Source organism: Zonotrichia leucophrys, chromosome 10 (genome assembly GCF_028769735.1).
Source record: "Zonotrichia leucophrys gambelii isolate GWCS_2022_RI chromosome 10, RI_Zleu_2.0, whole genome shotgun sequence".
Lineage (NCBI taxonomy): Eukaryota > Metazoa > Chordata > Aves > Passeriformes > Passerellidae > Zonotrichia > Zonotrichia leucophrys.
Window position 1 is genome coordinate 11,240,063 of NC_088180.1, and position 21,565 is coordinate 11,261,627.

At 40.9% G+C, this 21,565-nt stretch overlaps 1 protein-coding gene across 5 annotated transcripts in view; it reads left to right on the plus strand.

The window, feature by feature from the left end:
- The window catches only part of ADAMTSL3 (ADAMTS like 3), a 174,702-nt gene that overhangs the window by 131,257 nt on the left and 21,880 nt on the right, over window positions 1-21,565 (plus strand). For all 5 annotated transcript variants that reach the window (XM_064722091.1, XM_064722092.1, XM_064722088.1 and 2 more), the window contains 8 exons: window positions 1,762-2,048; window positions 8,819-8,948; window positions 9,990-10,182; window positions 10,783-10,962; window positions 11,732-11,885; window positions 16,549-17,620; window positions 19,693-19,820; window positions 20,227-20,355. In XM_064722091.1, the coding sequence (XP_064578161.1) occupies window positions 1,762-2,048; window positions 8,819-8,948; window positions 9,990-10,182; window positions 10,783-10,962; window positions 11,732-11,885; window positions 16,549-17,620; window positions 19,693-19,820; window positions 20,227-20,355 (2,273 nt within the window). The remainder of the gene's footprint in view (window positions 1-1,761; window positions 2,049-8,818; window positions 8,949-9,989; window positions 10,183-10,782; window positions 10,963-11,731; window positions 11,886-16,548; window positions 17,621-19,692; window positions 19,821-20,226; window positions 20,356-21,565) is intronic.

Here is a 21,565-nt window from a genome sequence, read left to right on the forward strand (position 1 = left end):
GCTCTTGGTGTCAAAAGGAGCTGGGGATAATGTGCCTTTTCCTGAGGTCTGGTGAGGACCACTGAGCTCTAACAAAAATTCTGAGACAGCTCAAGGAAATGTTGATGGGATTAGATATATTTATCTTTGTAGCAGAGCTCTAAAATTATTTCATTAATATCTCCTTAAAGAATAACCAATTAATCTTTTAACTTCTATTAGAGATAGGAATAGTCTTTTCCACAGGAAAAGTCACTTTTGGGGTCTGTCCCAATCACAGCCTTGGTGACTGTCCCAAGGACTGACTTAGAGAATCCTTACAGGTTATCCAGCCATCTGTCCTCCTTTCTTCTATTTGATTCTTCCTCTGTGTATACTGGCAAGAAGTTATTGGCAAGATGATAAACTGTGCACAGAATCAAACCACATTGTTGACATTTTTCTGTGCTTACTGTGTATGCAGAGTGTAAATACTGATTTTTGTTTTACACAACTGTTCTTATGTTTGTAAGGGCAGCTTTCCTGCAGTAAGGAAAAGATAATTCTTTATCCAAGATAAGGGCCAGATCTTTGAATCCGAATTTGGATCTTTCTTTCCAAATACATTTTTAACATTGGTGAAATTATCCTCCTATATCTTCCACTGGTGTTTTGATCATCAGCTACATTTGGATACATAATAAAGACCAACTGCAGCCTTTTCATAGGGGAAAAAATCTTCAAGGAAATTCTGTATTTGACTTCTCATAAAGTATACCCCAGAGCCACCCAGGATAACTTTATTAATGAAATCCAACCCCTTGTCTCTAGTGCCATTTTGAAAATTACTGTCAGATATTAATGTGACCCTCAAAGTCAGAGAATATTATAACAAATTCATGACCTGTAAAATGAGATTTTATTGTAGTTCATCAGGGGCATAAATGCTTTCTAATAAAAATGATGGACTGTAGCGTGGTTAGACCTCTTTATTGAAGATGAGGGAAGAGCCTGCTGTGGTGTGGACTGGATATGGCTCCATTTGAAAAGCCTTCTTTTCTCTGGTTGCTAATTAGTATGACATAAGGTGAGGACCTCTCAGATTTAAGCAGATTGAAAATATACTTTTGGAATATGCCCAAGTCTGTGTATTTAGGGAGTTATTTTATATTGTACAGATGCATCTTCCTGGAGGTTCTCCTTTTTTCTCCGCTGAAGGAGACTGAGAAAAGATTTAAGTGTTTTCCTTTTACCTCAGCAAAGGATACAGCTTTCCCTGTTCCTCATGATTCTTCCTCTCTTTTCCTACATCTTCTTGTGTGAATTTTGGTGAATGGTCTCGGATGTGAGAGTCAAGTGTGAGACTTAAGATACTTGATTGTGCATTCTATTTAAGCGTCAGTATGATGTATTTTCTGATGTGTTTTTTCTGATGTATTTTCTGGTCTGTGTATAAACACCCATTTATCGACTTCTGACCCTTTCATGAAATTGTGAGGTTCTCTGACCCAGAATTGTACTATAGGTGTTCATAGTAATCTAACAATTTTTTTGCTATGCAGCAGAAATGACTGACTTGGAGAAGTTTGAAAGACAATATCTGTTTGTGTTTTTAAGACTTTGTTGGTATCACTGGTACTCTGTGTAGACATTTTCCTTATGTGATGCTCCTGGGAAATGTGGCAAGTTGTCAGGGTGTTTTATCAACGAGCAGCTTCAGAAGGCCCCATGTTTCTGTGCTAGTTGGCTGTGTTTTAGAGACACAATTGCACGGAATCAATGGCAGCGCTGTGGTGTTTGCAGGTTCATTCCTGAGCCCTGGTCCCCGTGCAGTGCCACGTGTGGCAGTGGCATCCAGGTGCGAGAGGTGAAGTGCCGGATCCTTCTCTCCTTCACCCAGACCGAGGTGGAGCTGCCCGAGGAGGAGTGTGAGGATGAGCGGCCCCCCACAGAACGAGTCTGCCACCAGCCCTCCTGTGACAGTGATCCTGTGCCCTACACGCCTGAATTTCCTCATGCTGGAGATGGCACTGTGATGTATGACTGGGAATATATTGGGTTCACCCCATGTTCGGCCACGTGTCTTGGAGGTACCTTTTATTTTTTCTTAATTTATCCTGGGTTGTGAGAATTTGGCATTGTTTGGTGTTGTTGCATCTCTTGTTAGTGTTACCTTAAAGTAATTATGTTGATCTGTAGGAAAACCTGCAGCTACAAGCTTTAATATATTTTTGGATATCAATAGAGTATTTTAAACTGCTTTCTTTCCTTCAGCAAAGGAGGAAAACTTATTGGGTAAAGTAAGGTGCAGGAAGCTGATAGAGCAATTTGCTTTAGTCTTGCTGCTGCAGGGGTGTCAGCTGCCAGGCCCTCTGTGGTACCAGTATGTTTGATACATCAGTGATGGAGATGTTTAGATGATCTACCTTTTCCTGGGAACCAAAACTGTATGGTTTCAGAGTAAAAATTCCCATGTTTATCCCTTTTCTTCTATAAATCTGCCATTTTCTGCTGAACAGTGGGAATACAGAACTGTAATTAGAGAGACTTGCTTCCAGCCTGGCTGGTGTGGAGATCAAACAGGAGCTGGTTTGGGTCTGGGTGCTCTGTATCACTGCCTGGAGCTCTGTGCCATACATCTGTCTGCAAGTAGTTAGGCACATTCCTGCCTGGATGTAATCGAATCTCCCTGTCGTCCTAAGTACATGTTACCAGACAAGGCTGCTGGTGTTGCTACTACTCACTGTACTTTGGGACTGAACACAGTGAGTTATGAAGTGTTAAGTGGAGGCAGTGGAATTGTGAACACACCTATATATGACAGGACTGCTGACATCAGTGGGAAGTGAAGACAGTTGTACCCATAGAAGAAATAAAAAATGTAGAAAAAGGGGAAACAGAAACAATTGGAAGTGGGGAGAGAGATAGAGCTCACAGACAGCAGCCTCCCTCCTTGGTGCTGTTCACCAGCTCAAATCTAGAAGACAGGACCTAGGAGGGATGCCCCAGAATGGGATCAGCAGCATGGTAAGTGACTGACAGTGCCTCCTTTATCATTTAACACTGCTGCTTACTGAGGGGGTTGATCCACAGGAATAACAGCACCTGTGATCACAAAAGCTGGAGCATCCCATTCCCTGCACTACCTGCAGTGGCATCACGGCTGGGGAGCAGAGACTGTAGTCCAAGTGTGTTTGTAGCAGCATGAGATGGTAGTGACAGCTATTGTGGCTGGGTGACTCTGTTTCATATTTTAATAAGATAAATGTTTTTAGAAATAAGGAAATTGTGCTGTAAAGCAGAAACAACCCATCCATTAATTCTGAATTTATAGTTCTGGTATCTTGACTGGTTTTGGAACACACAACCATTTTCTTGCCATCTTAAATCCACTCTACTGCTTTTTAGCCAATGTCTTTGCCAGAGGTGTTCTAAAATTCCAAGATTTTTGAATTTTGAGGACATAATCAGATATGTAGGCTGAAATAATCTCTAGTCCTTGCCTGCTATTGCACATGTTCCAATTGCATTCTGCATCTTCAAGGATGAGATTGTCCTTGCAAAAGCATCCCCATAAAAACTTGCACTTGGTGTGCAGACTGATGGTAATTTAAGGAGCCTGCACTGAACACAGCAGTTTCATTGCAAGGAACTTCAAAATGACTGATGAGTAGAATCTTGTGTTCAGCTTAAATTTTGTTCCTGAGGGAGCCAAACATGAACTCTGTTGTTGACTTCTGACCCTTTCATGAATTTGTGAGATTCCCTGACCCAGAATCATCCTGTAGGTGTTCATAGTAATCTAACAATTTGTTTGCTATGCAGTAGAAATGACTGGCTTGAAGAAGTCTGAAAGACAATATCTGTTTGTGTTTTTAAGACTTCTGTGGTATCATTGGTACTGTGTCTAGACATTTTCCTTATGTGATGCTCCTGGGAAATGTGGGAAGTTGTCAGGGTGTTTTATCAACGAGCAGCTTCAGAAGCCCCCATATTGGTGTGCTAGTTAGGTGATTTTTCCTTTCTATCAGCTCTGGTCTTCTGGCTGCCTTGGCAAAGGCTTTCAAACAGACCAAAAATTACCTGCCGATAAATAGTTTTAAGGGAACCAGACATCTCTTCTGTTTCCAGCTCACTGCAATGTACTAGCTAATGATCTCACTGTCTACTATTTTTTCCATTGTGTAGTTCAAAGGAGCTGATCCATTTCTGCTAAGTTTTATGTTCAAATCTCATTTCAATTAGATGAACTCTTTCGTTATAAGAAATAAATGTTGTCTGAGTTTGGAATAACCCAGTGTAATGTAAATTATATTAGGTGCTTTTTCTCCAGTATGCATGCATCTAGCAGTGGCTATTAAAACAAATTCCTGTGGATTTCTGTATCCTCGGAACTCCCTGCCCCCGTTTCTTGGTGCTTAACTCTTTCTGAATGAGGGAAAATTCTGCAGGCTCTAAGCAGGCTGGAAGCTTTTATAGCCAATATTTGAGCGAAGTCCGAATCTCTCTTTTAGAGCTTGTCACTTGCACCTTTTTTTTAATCCTCACACAGACTACACTTATAATTCAGTCTCCTCTGGTCCCTGTGCAAAGCAGATGAAAAAATGCAGATGGAAACATTGGGTTTTTGGGTATTAGATTTACAGAGGGTGATTTGCAAGGTGTTATCAAACATCATCTTTCCAGTTCTAGAGGAAGAGTCACCCCAGTCTCGGGTCACTTGTGTGCCTTCTGCCCCAAACCTCTGTGGCTTCTCACACAGCACCTGAAGAGCCAAACAAGTTGAGGTTTTGAGTGCAGCTGAGTTGTTTTATGCCTCTTAGCATAATTAATGCTTCCTTCATCAGTCTTTCCATGAGTGTAAATAAAAGTTGTCGAGGCCTGTTAGTCATAGGCAGACATCACCCTTAATACCCTTAGGAAGCTCTGTAACCAGTCTGAAATCTAAAGATCTGGTTTTTTATTCAGTGCCTGAAGAAATCCCAAACTGAAAATAAGCCAGCTGCGTGCTTGGGGATCTCAAAATTTGCCTTCATTTTCCCTGAATGTTTTTTTGGGTTTCTTTGTTTTTGTTTTGTGTTCTTTTCAATCTGAAGAACTTGGGCTGTGATGTGAGAGCCCCAGATGTAAGTGTAATTTACATAATATCATCAGTAGGGAATTAATAATCATTATGAGAATAAAGAATATGCCTGAAGAGAAATGTTTTTGTTGTAATCTATAGCATTTCTTTAGTGTTGTCAATCATTTACTATTCAACAACATTTTAAAGGGATGCTTTTCACTTTAAAGATCTCTGAACATTTTCTTGTTTAAATAAACGTTTAGTTGCATGAGGTAGATTTTGGTGGTTAAATGCAATTATTATTATTAGTAGTAGTAGTACTCTGTATGCTTCAAAAGTGGTTATTTGGGCCACCTAAAGTCATTACATTGGCCTAAAAATAATGTGATTAAGCAATAAATAACATATGCACTTCCTGTTATTTCCTCTACAGCCTCTGTGGCTTTGGTAATTTCAGAGTGCAGTCAAGTTGTGTTTTCAGGCTTTTGTCTGGACCATTAGGGCTAAAAGTTTACCATTTTATTTATGAGAAACTTGAGATTCTTAGAATATTAATGGATTCTAGCCAAATGTAAGGGTTCTAAGAAAAACAATGACCATTCAGAGACTCACATAGAAAGCTGAGAAAATTTGCTCTCAGCTTGTGTTGGAGTCACCTTGATAGCTGGTCACTTGTGTCATTTGTTTCATTAGCTGCAGATGCTGTTTACTCTTTTACAGAAGTATAAAATAGATGCACTGAGAGGCTCAAGGATATGTATTATTTGGCATTTTTTCTGAGTTATTTTCAGCTTATAGTAAATATTTTTAAGAAGCTGCCAAACTGAGACTATTTGTAGTAAATAAATGCCCTTCCTCTTCCAGGTATACATGATAGATCCACCTTTTTAACATTTGCACAGCAGCTTTCCACCCCCATTTTCTTTGTACTTTAAAAATGCAGGAAGAGAAATTCTGGGCTTATTTCAAGCATTTTGCTCTTTAAAAACAGCTTCAAGCACTGTATATTTCATTGCACAGAAAAGATTGCAGAAGAATGTAAATGTATGTGGTTTGAATGCTGGGTTAAAATAGAAAATATTCTATTTCACTGAATAGTAGGGTAATTACTACAATAGTGCATCAGATTACTGTAAAAATACTTAATGCTCCCTGCTGCATACATAATGTTTTAGTTAAATTATCTACTCTGTTTATATTATAAGCCAAGAAAGTCATACATATAAAACTTTGCTTGTTTGAATAATAGATTTTTCCATTTTCCAATCGACATAGAATAAGTTTATCAGCGATTGAAGTTCCCAGCTAATGGAAAATTATACTTTGGGGTGAGAAATCTGATTAATTGTAAAGACATTTTGACAGTTAAGTTCAAGCAAATTTAACATCAATTAGGTGCAGTTATTTATTGAATAGAGTTCTTGAACCGAGAACGAAGGAACAGGAGGGACTTCGTGGTGGGTTTTTAACAACTCTTTAGTATCCATTTTATACTTACAGCATCAAAACAGGGTGCAAGTTTTCTTTCATGGAGGCCCCTGTGGGGAGGAATTGCTAATGCAGTTTGCGCTCTGTACTCCAGTCAAATGAGAAACACACCACATAGCATTTTCTTCTCTTAATGTGATTAAAGCTCCACAGGTCCTGCTGCAAGGCAGGAACCCCTTAATGAACTCCAGGTGCCAATTTGTAGACAGACCCCATCACCTGGTGTGACATGCCTCTTGTACATTTGGCTGGCCAGTTTAGATTATATAACACCAAGATGAAAAGTTCCCATGACATTATTGACAATTTAGATGGTCTGAGGGGAATTTCATTTCATTCCCCTCCTTTGTGTGAGATGCTAAGACAATTCCATGTGGTGCAACCTGTTCCAGAGCAGAAGCATCACCTTGGAGCAAGATTTTCTCACAGAAACACAGGGAGGTCAGCAAAGCTAAAGCTTGGTAGCATAGGGTAGATTATGACCTAAAATATAGATTATATGGATGCTTGGCATGGGTTTTATTACTTGTCTGGTAAGGCAAATCTGTTTCTGTCAGAACCAAACTCTGAATGCTTCCTTTTCTCCTGTAGACAGTCAAATGTGCATTTCCTATGTAAGGGGAAAGGGAAGCTGTTCCTGTTAAGCAAACACTTGAGGATTGACTTCAAAGAAAGCTTTTGATTCCTCTACTTCTATAAGAAAAAATATGTTTATTACTTCATCATCTTTGGGCATTTTCATGCCTGTATTGCAGTAATGGTATTTGTTGTTAAATATTTATTCTCAGCCTGACTAGTAGTTTTCCCTCAATGTGTGTGTTCTACATTAATAGAATTATCAATACTTTGATAGAAGAGAAATGAATAGATTATCAATCATATTTAAGGTCAGCTCTTTTGTTCTATAAAAATTGATCACTGTGTGGATGTAGTCAAAACATTTATATTACAAGGTCTTTCTGAACTGCAAATGAGTCCCAGAGGGGATCTCAAGGTGTACCAGAGAGCCTGAAAGAAATTGGAATTTGTGTTACTCTGAAAATTGCTACTGGTTTACCCCTGCAGAGGTGTCTGAAATAGTTGGGCTGGTTCAAGTGAGACTGTGGCCTGGGCTGACTAATGCACTGGATTGAATCAAAATTGCTTATAGATGGAGGGAACATCTTTGGTTTATGAAAAAATGACAGTGCTTGTGTACAGGAGATAATTATTAGCCTGGGGGTGGAACTTTCTGTGTCAGGTATTCCAGCCCTCTGGAATCAGAATGGGTGGTGGTCAGCAGTGTCCTTACAAAATCACTGAAGATAAGTGAAAGATAAGGAAAGGAATTATAAATTCTATGAAACTGGCTCTGCAAGAGCCATTTTTACCTGGAAATAATAAAGGTATTTTATGATTTTAGCTGTTTTGTTCTATAGGACTTGGATCATTAGTATAGCTCATATAGAACAACCCAGATACACAGAATCCCCCAGGCACATCACAACCATCTCGTAATTTATGAGCATGTAAGTGAGCTTTGAAACTGAGCAAGGCTTTCATACTAAAAGAATATGATATATAAAATTGGATAATTGCACAAGTTTAAAATAGAAGTAGTTCACTGAATGTGTGTTCACTAAGCTGTCTTGTTCTAAAGGAAACTTATATTACGTTTCATTTTGCTCATAGAAACTTGAGCATTAGTAATCTTCCATGCTTTAGTAATAAGATCCAGGTAGCAAGAGCTGCAGATCAGAAGGTGCCAAGAATGGTAACTAGTCAGGAAAGCTCTAGGCTGGTCAGATTTGCTGCCTTCAGCAAAACTATTGCATCTCTTGGCCACTGAGAATGGCTGACTAAACAGAGAACGTTTCTCCTGACTATAGCTTTGCAAGTTTTCTGCATTTTTATAACAATTTTTGCAGATCTTTAGGTTTTTATTAAAGGCAAGGTAAGTGAGAAGGAATCACTTTCACCTCAATTTTGGCAATGGAGGTAGCAGCTGGTTTAGGATCATTACAGAACCAGTGGATGCAGCCTCTGGTAGTAGCTTGACAGAAAAACCTGATTTTTATTGGTTTTCAGAGCAGTAGAATGTCAAATGATGACTTTTAAATATCACAGAAGTAAAGTTAAGACAGAATTTACAAATATCTTCTGAGTATTAAATATATAAACTGTCTCTGCATTCCTTTTTCCTCAAGATGTTACTTTTAAGCTGGCTATCTAATCCAGTGCTTTTTAACTGATTGTTGTTCAAGAGCAAGCTTGACAGAAATCTCCTCCATCTCCAGTGTTTGATGGGTGTTTTCCTTTCCAACGCAGGCACACAGGAAGCCATTGCCATGTGCCTGCACGTGGACACAAAGCAAGGTGTCAGTGAAAGCCTGTGTGACAGTTCCAAGAGGCCACCCCCGATGACTCGGGCCTGCAACACGAAGCTCTGCCCCCCGAGGTACCCTGGAATAATGGAATTATCTGGTGGCAAAGGAAGGGTTAATGGGACTTAAATAAACATTGGCTTTCTCAGAAAGGGTTCAGATTGCAGGACTGTGGTCATGCTTTTGGGATGGAATTTCACGACTTCCGTTTTCAACAAGGTTTTGGGATTGGGGTGTTTTTTTGGTCTTGTTCGCTCCTTTTCCACTCTTCATATCTCACTGATGAAATAGGGGACATTTTCTGAAATAAATCTCTTCCATGTTGACTATCTGCCAAACTTGGAAAATGAGCCTTAACTCTCCTAGTAGTAGAAGGAAAATTTTGAGGATATTTCACAAAAGAAAAGCTGAGGATATTCACTTTTTATCTTTACTGAATTAAAAAGAAAATATGCAATTATGATTTAAAGGCACCTCAATTTTATGCTTTTTTAGTAGCCCCATGTAGTTCTTAGGTTTATTTGGAGATTCTGGAGAAAGAACAAACCCAGTCTAAATCCCAAAAAACCTCTGGGTCTTTTGATCCCTTGAAAGGGCGGTATGTGAAATTTTGATGTGTGCTGACTTGTTTACCCATTTCTGATCTCTGACATCCCTGAGATCCTTTTAGATTTGTTTCTATGTGTTTGCAGAAACCTGCTCTTGCTAAGTGTAGGGAACAAGCTAACAGGAACAGGATGTTTTATAGAAAACATATACGCATCTAAAAGAAGTTTTCTAAAAATAAGAAAGGTCTATTTACATATTTACATTTATCATTGTAAACATCAGCAGGTTGCCAGCAGGCTGTTTTTAACAGAAGCACTCTAAAGGTAAATACTGGAGTAAAATTTGTCTGAAAATGACCATTTATTACTTTATTGTTAATAAATTCTGCATTTGCTTGTTACCAATTTACACTTTTGTGCTCCAGCCAAACCCAAGGGGCGTTTTAGCCATCGATCAATAACCGTGCCTGCAGCTGTGCTTTTTGCTGGGCTCTCTCTGGGTGAGACAGGTCCTTGTCCAGGGCGAGGTGGATTCTTGAAGGAGAGTTTTGTTGTGTTTTGGCACAGGTGGCAGAGCGGCCCCTGGAGCCGCTGCTCGGCGAGCTGCGGGGTGGGCATCCAGAGCCGCGCTGTGTCCTGCCTGCAGCCCGGGGCGCCCGCTCCCGCCGCCCGCCTGTGCCCGGAGCCACGGCCGCCCTCCCTGCAGGCCTGCAACCAGATGGACTGTCCCCCTGCTTGGCACGCCGAGGAATGGCAGCAGGTACGGCTGGGCCACGGCAAGGGTCTAAATGGGCTCCTCTGGCCGGGGACCTGGAACTCTCCTGCATGGAAGGCAGCTCCCGACCTTCTGTGGGTGTTTCAGCTTCCATCACAGAACAAACTAACCCAGAACCGCTGCTCTAGACTCCTGTGCTGATGGTAGTCACAGGATGTGGTGGAACTCCTTGTTAGGATCTCAGAAGGCTGGATACCTGTTATTGCACAGATCATCTCTCAACCTATGCTCTCTAAACACAATCACCTTCTTCTTCTTTCCCTTCTTCTTTCCCTTCCTCTTTCCCTTCCTCTTTCCCTTCTTCTTTCCCTTTCCCTTCTTTTCCTCCTCCTCCTCCTCCTATTAACATATTCATGACATAGATTTATGCATAAGATGCATGTTTTTCTCTAAGATTTCTGCTACTTCCATGCATTCAGATAGTATGTTTGACATTTGAACTCCAGTTCACATCTCCAATAGATTAACTATTTTAGCACTGAATTTTCCATGCTGCTTGATTTCTCCTTGGAAGTAGATGTCATTTTTCAGGAGCACAGATGTCCGTGCAGGTGTAAATGCTGTGTTTATTCTTCTCCTCCTCAGTGTTCGCGTACCTGCGGAGGGGGCGTTCAGAGCCGCAGGGTGTCCTGTAAGCAGCTGCTGACAGATGGGAGTTTCCTGAAACACCCTGATGACACCTGCCAGGAACCCAAATTGCCAACTAGTAAAGCCTGTGCAAAAGTGGATTGTCCTCCTCAGCTGGTCTTTGGGGAATGGTCCAAGGTGAGCAAACCTCAGTAATGGTGAACCAAAGCCCTCCATTATAACATAAGCTCTGAAGGTTTCTGCCTGGGGAAATGAGCTGTTTGGAGCTGCCAGGGCAGCAGAAGCTGTCACAAAGCCTGTCCTGAACTAAACTCTGCATGCCAGCCTGCAGCCAGGCTGATCACAGTGCTTCAGTCACTGGGGGACTTGCAGGCTTTCTACCAGACATGTTTGCTATCAATAATTTCATGGTACAGCTTCCAAAAAGCAAATCTTTGCATTATTTTGGAATACATCCTCCTCCTTTCCTGATTAATGCAAACCTGCTACTACTCCCCATTCAAAATTATTTAGAAAATTGAATTTCGAAGCTGCAATTACAGTTTCATGCAATACAACCTCAGAGAGAGGGCTGAGAGACTTGCCAGAGACTGTTTAGAAGCTGCCAAGTGGTTTCTCTCAGGTACCAGATCTCATTGCTCTGTTTAGCCCATGGCTGGGCATAAACACTGTCATGTTACTTTAATTCGTTACTTGCTTGCTGGAAAAACTGTCTCTCTTATATTCTTATTGCCTGGAAAAGTGGAGAGAGTTTAATAACTAATAAATCAGTCTAATAACTAGATAACACCAGGATTCTTATGAGGTAGAGTGTGTGTACTCTTTCAGAACTAAAAAAAATTTTAAAAAATATTGAAAGAAAATTACCAAAAAACAAACTAGTTTAAAACTAGCATGTGTGGTGTGGAGCACCAGGTTTAGCTTGACTGCATCCTTCCTTTCACAGTGCTCAGTAAGCTGTGGTGTTGGAATCCAGAGAAGGAAACTTGCCTGCCAAAACCTCACAGCAAAGGGCCAATATGTCACATTAAATGGATCGATGTGCAGTGCTCTGTCTCCTTCCCTGCTTGTAAGGTCTTGTCAGATGAATGCCTGCAACAGTAAGTATGTGAATTTATCTGGTTCCTTGCTGATTTGGAATGATCTATTTATAAAGAGAAATCTGCATGCACATTAATTCACTCATCTCCCTACACTATCACAACATAACTTGGCACTGACTGGGTGTCATAATTGCTATACCAGTAATAACAGGATTGCTTTTATTTTTATTTCTACCACTCAAAAACAAAGGTTATGATCTCAAGAAGTAGTTTTTGAATATATATTATGGTGCGTATCTCTCACCTTCACTCTTATGCACCATTTGATCTGATTTTTCCTTTATCATTTACACTATTCTAACTGGAAAAAAAAAAAGAGAAAAATTAATAAATTTAACATAAATTACAAAGGACATTAGAAAAGATAAGAGTCCAGTTCTGCCTTGTCTTTTCTCTGTATGTTTGTATTACACTGGACATTTTGCTTAACATGGTGGAATTCAAAACCTGACACTTTGTGCCAGTGATAATTTTAGGTATAATTTCTATCTCTCCCTGTAAAAATTACAATCTTGGCCTCATTAGCTGCACAGAGAGTGGTGACAATACAGACATTATTTGAAAAATCTGATGTTTTATAACTGTCTATATAAGAATCTTTTCAGAAGGATTGCCTGTGGAAATTGTACAATTTGGGCACAATTGGGTTATGATACTGATGGTAGTTGCACTAATTGTTTGACAGTGATGGAAAACCCTCTGTGATACAGAGTGTGTTCAATTGCATACGCTAATTCAGAATAGGCAGATATAGATGCAGGTTCCTTATGTGTGAACCTGTGCTCCCCTTCCTTTCTAATGGAGAGTATTGGTTTGCAGATTTGGGGAGCAGGGGGCTGAGAGGACAGGGAAAAAAAAGAGTTTTTAGTTTTGGGCTGGGGGAAAACAAAAAGCCATTATCAATGGCCTGGTTCTGATCACAGGTCAGATATAACCATGTTTTGACTCAACTCACAGTGTTGTGAAGAAATAGCTACTTCATACATTTTGAAGCTTTGCTTTAAAAATTATTCACAAAACAACATGATAAATAGAATAATTACTAATTCATACATAATATGAAAATTCTTTTCCTGGCCTGCATTTCAGATTAACATGCCAAAATCCTGAGGTTCAAAACTCCACTTAAATAAAGCCCCGTGGACTTTCAGGAATGTCCTTGGCATAAGGTTTAGTAAAATATTTTGAGTTGCATATCTATCTGAATTTAATTAATTGTGGATAGTTGAATGGCAGTGGAGCTGCTTTGCAATTTGCTTGGTTCAGACTGATATTAATGTCAGCATGTCAGCTTCCAGCACGGTGCCTAGAGAGCAGCCCAGGGGGCTGCAGAGGGAACAACTCTGGCCAGAATGGGAGCAGATCGAAGCCATAAAGAGAATTACTGTCCTCTCCCTGCATTCCCATCACTCTGTGGAGCAGGGGAGCCTTTGCAGCTCGGATCTGCCTGGGGATTCTCTCAGTGCAGCAGGAGGGAAGGCGTGAGGCTGCTCCACACCTGCAGCTCCTGCTTGGGTCTTGCAGAAGGAGCCAGGGCTGGGACAGCAGCAGGCTCTGGAGTCCCAGGAACGTGCAGGAGGCATCTCCTCTGCATCCACATCTCCTCTGTAGGACAAGGAGCAATGTGGACGGGTGAGGAGCAGTGTGGTGTGGGTGCTGTTGGGGGTTCTTGCCTTGGAGAGCAGTTTGTAAATCTCCCTCCTCAAGATGATGCTTCTGTGGTTCACATGAATGCCTTTTTTACTGTCTCATGACAATGCTGAGTCATTTTAGACTTAATCTTTTACCCTGAGACTGGTAATTGTAGCTGTTTTCTGACTTAGGAGTGCTTATTAAGTAGAAACATTCCTGACTCCGGGCTCTGAGAAATAGGAAATAACACCAGTCTAGCCCTGAGGTCACCAGGATCTGAAACCCAGCTGAAGCTGTTCAGGACCATTACAGGTCACAGATGCAGATGGATTTGTATCAGGTGATAATGAGGTCCAAAGGCTCCAGCACATATTCCATAAGATTTACCTTTACCCTCCCAAACAGTCCATTACCTCAGCAGCTGCAAGATTGAATGACAGTAAGGACCTAGAGGATGCAAAGTTATGTGGCCTCATACATTCATGTGACCTTATATATTTATATGGCCTGCCATCCACAACTCTGAACTTTGTTTCACTCTCAGCCTTGCTCACCAGTCACCAGTAAAAATACACACACACCCTTCAGTGTTGAGCTGCTAATGAGAGTTAGTGGTCTGTCTTTTTTAAAGAAATGAAATGGATGAGACTTGTTAACATATTTATAAGTATGCAGTGGGTTTAATTCTAAGCTGGAATAACTAGTGTAAACAGACCACAGCCTGAAGTATTTTAATTTGTGTGTTTAAAGTTACACTTACTGTGTCTGTAAGTTGGGTTTTGGAAGTAGAGTATTTAATACTGGAACGCTTCCCTGAAAAGAAATATTTGGGGCCCAATAACTTATTAAAAACAGGACGCTACTTTAATAATTTTAGTAAACTGAATGCCTAAAACAATTTAATTGTTGTACCATGTGAAATGGTTGAGGGAACCTTGTGTCTGGATAACAAATGCCCATTTAAAAGCTGTGTAATTATGAAACCATGATATCCCCACAGGTCTGAACTCATTACCCAAAACATTGAAAATAACCATTTTGTTTTATAAGCATAAGAACGCACTCCAGGGAGTAGTTCCTATAGTGTACACACTTATTGAATGCTTGAAGCATTTAGCTTTTCACCTATTTCTTCACAGCATATTTGGAGCACATGTATACACAGATTTTCGGGTATCATTTCTGTGCCATCAGCCTAGTTGTCTTTTTATTTAAGTACCTCCCAAGTGGAAAAGCAGATTTCAGATTCAGACGAGCTGAGAAATGTTTTGATCCCTGTGTCCATTTCCTGGCCATCAGCTCCTTTCTGCGGGCTCTGAACTTTCTCTCCATCACATACCAAAGCTCTGGGTCACCGAGCACAGCGGGGCTGTTTTCCAGCACCAGCAGCATTGTTTCCCGACCCTTCCCGTGTGGCCGATCTGGAAGGGCTCGGGATGTGTGTGTGTCCCTGTTCATGCCGTGCTCTGTCCGTCCTGCCCGGCGCTCCCGGCCAGGCTCGCTCCGCTGATCAGAGCGGGCACTGCTGCGCCAGCGCTGAGTCAGCACAGCGGCATCCACAGCTCTGCATGCAAAACACCCCTGTGCCGCCCAGCTCTGCCGGGAAAGCCTGCCATAGGGCTGTTCACCCAGGAAGATCCCCAGAAACCTTCCAGCATCTTCATCCAGGTGGATCCCTTGAAACCTTCCAGCATCCTCATCCAGGCAGCTCCCCAGAAACCTTCCTGTGACAGTGTTCACAGGGGTTCTTGGATTGGGGAAGAGATGAAGATCTGGCTCCATGTCTCAGAAGGCTTGATTTATTATTTTATGATATATATTACATTAAAACTATACTAAAGAATAGAAGAAAAGGTTCTCATCAGAAGGCTAGCTAAGAATAGAATAGGAAAGAATGAATAACAAAAGCTTCTGTCTCGGACAGAGAGTCCAAGCCAGCTGACTGTGACTGGCCATTCATTACAAACAAACTAACATGAGCAAATCACAGATCTACCTATTGCATTCCACAGCAGCAGATAACCATTATTTACATTTTGTTCATGAGGCCTCTCAGCTTCTCAGGAGGAAAAATCCTAAGGAAAGGATTTTTCATAAAAGTTGTCTATGACACCTTCCAACATCTTCATCCAGGCAGCTCCCTAGAAACCTTCCAGTGTCCAGGTGCCTGCAGTTCAGTGCAGGAGGATTTTCATAATACCCTTTGTCTCTATACCCAGCCTGCACAAAGCTTTATGCTGTTATTGCCTGCTTTTGTAATTCATCTGATCACTCTATTCAGCCTCTCAAAATTCTGCCTTATTTCTCTCTTCCCTCGCTTCCCTCCCTGCTTTCTTGGCACAATACTGTCAGCAACTCATCTTTCAACCCTAATGAATTACCCTCAGCGTGTGATTACAGGGTGGCTTTGCCTGTTGCATGTGCTGTGTCTTCACTGACTGTTTCTTTCACCTCCTGCACTGCTATCAGTTTGGCTTGACTCAGGCAACCAGCACAGCCAGCCAACATTTTAAATAAGAGTCAAGGGGAGCCTTACATTTTGGATAGATTTTGTTTTATTTAGGTCATTCTGCACTCAACAGTGCTCAAATGTGGGGAAAGTGATAATGTGTTCACATTTTTTTAATTCCATTTTTTTCATTTCCATCATGCCTAGCCTTTCTGAGGCAGCAGTAGGAAATATAACTGGAATATGAGCATATACATGGAGTAATCTATAGTATGTGTACATACCCTTTCATATATGTGATCACTATCTACCTCCTTCACATAGGTATATGTTGTCTGGATCCTTTTATTGTTAGGAGATTTGAGAAGAAGCAATAGAATTCTTGGCCAAAGCAAGGGAATGTTATGGTTTCATGTTGTTCATATTTTTGCATTTTTGTGACTCAGATAAAAGCTCTGTGTGTTGCAGTCTGACTTGAACAAAGTCAAGAAAAGCTCTTTCAAGCATTCTGTGAAAAGCAGATTTTGTAAGCATGACTGCCAATGACTAGATGCTTTTCAACACATTGTTTTCTTGCAGAGATCAAGCCCAAGCTTCCAGCGAAGTTTTCTGCCCATGGACCTCAGATTGTCAGCATTCACCGGGTTTACATTCAGACACGGCCGGAGAAGCGCATTAATTTTACCATCGGAAGCCGAGCCTACCTACTCCCAAAAACCTCTGTGGTCATTAAGTGCCCTGTGAGAAGGTTCCAGAAGTCCCTTATCCGCTGGGAGAAGGATGGGCAGCGCTTAGAAAACTCCAAGAGGCTTGGCATCACCAAGTCAGGCTCGCTGAAAATCCACTCACTGGAGGCTGCGGATATCGGCGTGTACCGGTGCATCGCGGGCTCTGTGCATGAGACCTTTGTGCTCAAACTCATCGGGACTGACAACAGGCTCATCGAGCCCCCAGCCCCCCAAAAGCAGCCCAGCCACCCAGATCACAACGAGGCCAACAGCCTCGGGGCCAAATGGCACAAGATGAGCAAAATGTGGCAGATGTGGAGCAAGAAGAACGAGCTCTACCTGGGCGACAGGCAAGTCAATGATCAGCCCTTCCTGAGGAACCTCGGGAGCTTTGGGAGCAATTCAGCAGAGGAGTTCAGCTCTCGGGAGTTCAGGAACAAGCGCCTGGAGGCTGCAGTTCTGCAGGGTGCCTACAGCATGGACACGGCTCAGTTCGAGGAGCTTATGAGGAACATGAGCCAGCTCATTGAAACTGGAGAAGTCAGCGATGATCTGGCGTCCCAACTCATCTTCCAGTTGATTGCTGAATTATCCAGGCATCCACAACCAGCTGCTGAAAAATGGAAGGGGGCCCAGGATGCGAAAGTTTCCTCGAAACTCCCAAGCAAATTGCCAAACGAATCCGAACGTTTCAGCACAAAAGCGGTCGATAAGTTAATGTTTGACCAGAAGGTTCCAGTTATTATGAGGCAAAAGGAAATTCCTCAAGTCTCCTTCAACAAAACAGTAACTGTACGAATTGGAAATACTGTTTTTCTGACCAAGAATACTCATGCTGTCAATCTAGTGTGTGAAACAGCTGGTATGAGTGAAGTGAAATATACTTGGACAAAAGATGGCGAGACATTAAAAGCCTCTGCAAAGTAAGTAAATAGCTTCTCTTTTACTTTTGAATGACTTACTATGGCACTGTCGATGGAAAAAATCCACCCTGCTGTGCAATATTAGAACATACTGTTGTGAAAATGAGATAAGCATGGCCACTGGGCCTGCCATCTTTCTAGTTAAGTAATTTATTTTTATTCTTTCAAGTGTCTGTCACGTTGTTTGGCTTTACTGACATCCAAGTGTTTGGCCATTTCCAGGATACTACATAGGACGATTTACTATTTTTATAAGGTGAAGTGTTTTGGATGTCCTGGCTGTATTTTTTGATCTGCTTTAATAATTTCAGCTGTGTCAGAAAAAGAGCAGATTTACCCTCAAATTAGGGAGGCTATTGGATTTGTTCAGATACTAAATGCAGTAGGAACACATTAAAAACATCTGCCATGGTATAGATGAAAAGAAGTCTTAGCTCTTACTTATTTTAAGAAGGGAAAATATTAATGGTACCCACACTATTCTTTAACACACTATTTAGGTATTACTGGAGCTGCATAACTTCAATTGAAAAAGAAAAATATGAGCTTTTATGGATGTTTTTCAATACTTCAAAATATTTCCGTTGAGGACAGTGAAATTCAGAATAATAAAGAACCTGTATTACCATCACATTTGAGATTGACAAATGAGTACAGCAAGCTGTTACAATCAGATATTTGCTCAAGCCTGAGCAAATACTTCTACTTCAGTGCTGATAAATTAGAAGCTCACCTGGTAATATTAACATTAACTTTGTGTGTGAGCCTCTTGGAATTATAGCTAGCTCTTGAGTAATGAAAAAACTGGTTCAGAAATGATAAAGACGCTTTTGGATATTTCTCAACATATTTAACTGATTAAACGCACTGCCAAGAAAAATATACTTCTGCAGAGCTATCAATTAAAGCAAAGACACCCAAACTAAGCCATTTTAAAAAGTGAAAATGTTTTTGGAATCATGTGGCTCCCACCAGTTAATAAACACCAGTTATGTTTATTTTGTGAAATGTGCATCATTTTCAATGGAAAAGCAATTGTAGTAAGTGATACTTCAATTTGTAGCAAGTGATACTTCAATTTTTGTGGACATGATGGTGTCTTGTTTATTCACGAGTATGTTTGCTTCCTAATTTCAGCCCAGATTGATATTCTTGCTCTTAAGACATATATTAAGCAAAGTAGGTTTACTTCATAATTTTTTTCCTAGTAAGGTTTCTTATACACAAATCTACATATATGTATGTGGACCCAAAAGTGATGTTAATAGCATTGCATCTGAAAGAGTGTGAGGAGGTAAATGTTCTTTATCTGTCAGGTTTGTAAAGGGATCAACTTGAGCCATGCATGAGGTGGCTTGTTTTGTTGAGATACAAGTATTTTTAATATTATTTTTTGTTAATCTATTATGTAAATGTACTCAGTGTGGGAAAACACCAGCTGCAGGTTTTTGGGATGTGCTGAGTGTATGGCAAGTCATGTAACTTAGTGCTAAGAAACGTAACAGAGGAGAAAAGTTGTTATTTTCAGCCTCTTCCCCAGGCTGTGATCCTCCTCAGAGGACAAGCAAGGTACTCAAGACACCTGTGAGGTTTTGGTGGAAAACTTTACCTTCAATGGTGACATTTTAAAAAAGCCCCAACAACCCCAACCTCATCGTAATTTGAAAGTCAGATCAGGCCATAGATTTGTGAATTCCCCAGTCCTGCTGAAAACCAAGCCTGGTCCGGAGAGATCGATTTCTTGCCAAGCCTAATACTTTTAATTGTGGTATTCTGATTTATTCACACTTTTGTGCCCAGGGGATCCTGGTTTGTGGTAGCAAACTCACTGCCCTTCCCAGGGCTGGAAGTAGGACACAGCCCTGTAGTAGGAGAAGGAGATGTGCACAATCCTCTCTGTGTGTATCCCTGAGTGCTCCTGGAGAGGAGGCAGAGCTGGGGCTGCCTGTGCTGCTCTGGCTCTGCAAACTCCTAAAAAGGAGCTTTGCTGCTCTATCTGTAACTCTTGCAAGGGCATTCAGCTGGGTTTGTCCCAGGGTTGAAACCCTTGTATTTCCTCGGTTATTGTGCAGGGTGATCCTGGACACCACTGGAAGAGTGCAGATTCGGAATCCTACTCAAAAGGAGCTTGGTACCTATGGATGCCTGGTGGTTAATGACTCTGGTTTTGATATGGAAACATCACTGCTGTTGCATGCAGGTAAAACAGTGGCACTCCAAAAAACAGTGGCATTCCATAAAACAGTGGCATTCCAGGCTTTTACACAAACACACACAAACATATATATATATATATATATACATATATACATAGACACATATGTGTGTATAAATATATGCATATAAGCACCCATGCCCACTGCAATATGAAATAGTTTCTTTTACTGGCAATCCATGAAAGTCTGCCTGATTTAATAGGCAGCAGTAAGATGGGCTTGTTGCTTTAAAACCACAGCAGGTGTGAACTCAGTCTGCCTGTATCTGTCCCACCTGTCTTTTCTGGCTGCTGCTTTGCAGACTGCATTCTGTTCCAAACATGATGACTTTAAATAAAAGATTTATGTTTAGAAGTTAAATAAAGCTTTACTATCCCTTTCATTTCAAAGAGGTGCCTGTCATCTTGTCCTCTGTGTTAAATATGACGAATCTGGAAGCCAGCAGTTTCTCAGCAGTTGTTGGAGGTACAATCATGGCAAGAATTGGAGCAAATATTTTGATTGAGTGTCCAGTGAAAGGTAAGTGAGAACTGCAGTGATGTTGCTTGTAATGTTGGAATCAGAAATTTATCTTATATCTTGAAATAAATTACCAGTGAAGGCTGAAAGTCATTGATCATGAATGGTTTTTTTATTAGGCATGTCACCAACAAGAGTCCTATTTATTTTCAGCCTGTCACTTCAATTCACATACACATTTGTAGGTTCAGGGTTTCCCTAAATGGGCTTTCTTTCCAAGAAATGGTCTAGGGCTCCACTAGAGAGCTTAAAGCCCACCAGGGTGAGCGGGTGTCTTGCTGCAATAGCGAGCATGCCCAGCTGACTTGCTCATCAAAGAACTTTCCTTACCCCTGTTGGAGATGCACATCTGTCTAGACTATTGTTAAAACTGAAAATGAAATCTCCAGCCGTAGCCTAATAGAACTTTAAACCTGCTGGTGAAGTGAACTCACCTTTTAGATCCATCAGTCTGCAGCTGCAGTGAGGAAACAAAGGAAAGTGCCGAGCTATGAGAGAATACAGATATTTTCTAGCTCAACATCTGTGGAGGAAGAATAATATCAATCAGAATTAACATGCATTAAGCAGTTCACTGCTGCATTTTACTTTCTAACCCTTTGCTGGAAAGGTACCTATTTTCTTTTTAATCTTACCATTGCTGTCTGTGAGGTTTCAAGTGTAATATTTCAGTCACAGCAGCAATATTCTGTCAAACATTTAACAAGCTGAGCTCAGCCTTTTGTGAAGATGATGTGTGAAAGTGCAAATAACCACGAAGGTTGCAAGGGAGTGCAAAGAACGACCTCAGAGCAGCCAGTGTGTGCTGCTCACATTTATGTGCTGGGAAATGCATATCAGTGGGTGTTGATACTGAACCAGGGTAGTGATAGAAATATATATATGCAAATAGCTCTGCATACAATAGTGGCGCCAGGCTGACATGTATTAGGACATGTGGCTCTGCTATTCACTGTTGTACCAAGGCTAATTCTTTGATGAAGTAATATTTTCCAGCTATAGTTTGGCAACTCCTTGTATAACTGACCTACATCTCAAATTCAGCAGAGAGTTCATGTCACACTGTTAATATTAATATTGTTAGGATGGGTAAGCAGTTAGCAATTTAAATATAAATTAATATTTTCACATGGGACTGTAGATTTCCAAATGCTTTAGAATTGTATATATTGGTGAGCCAAACTTTAGTTATGCTGAGACACCAGTGTTG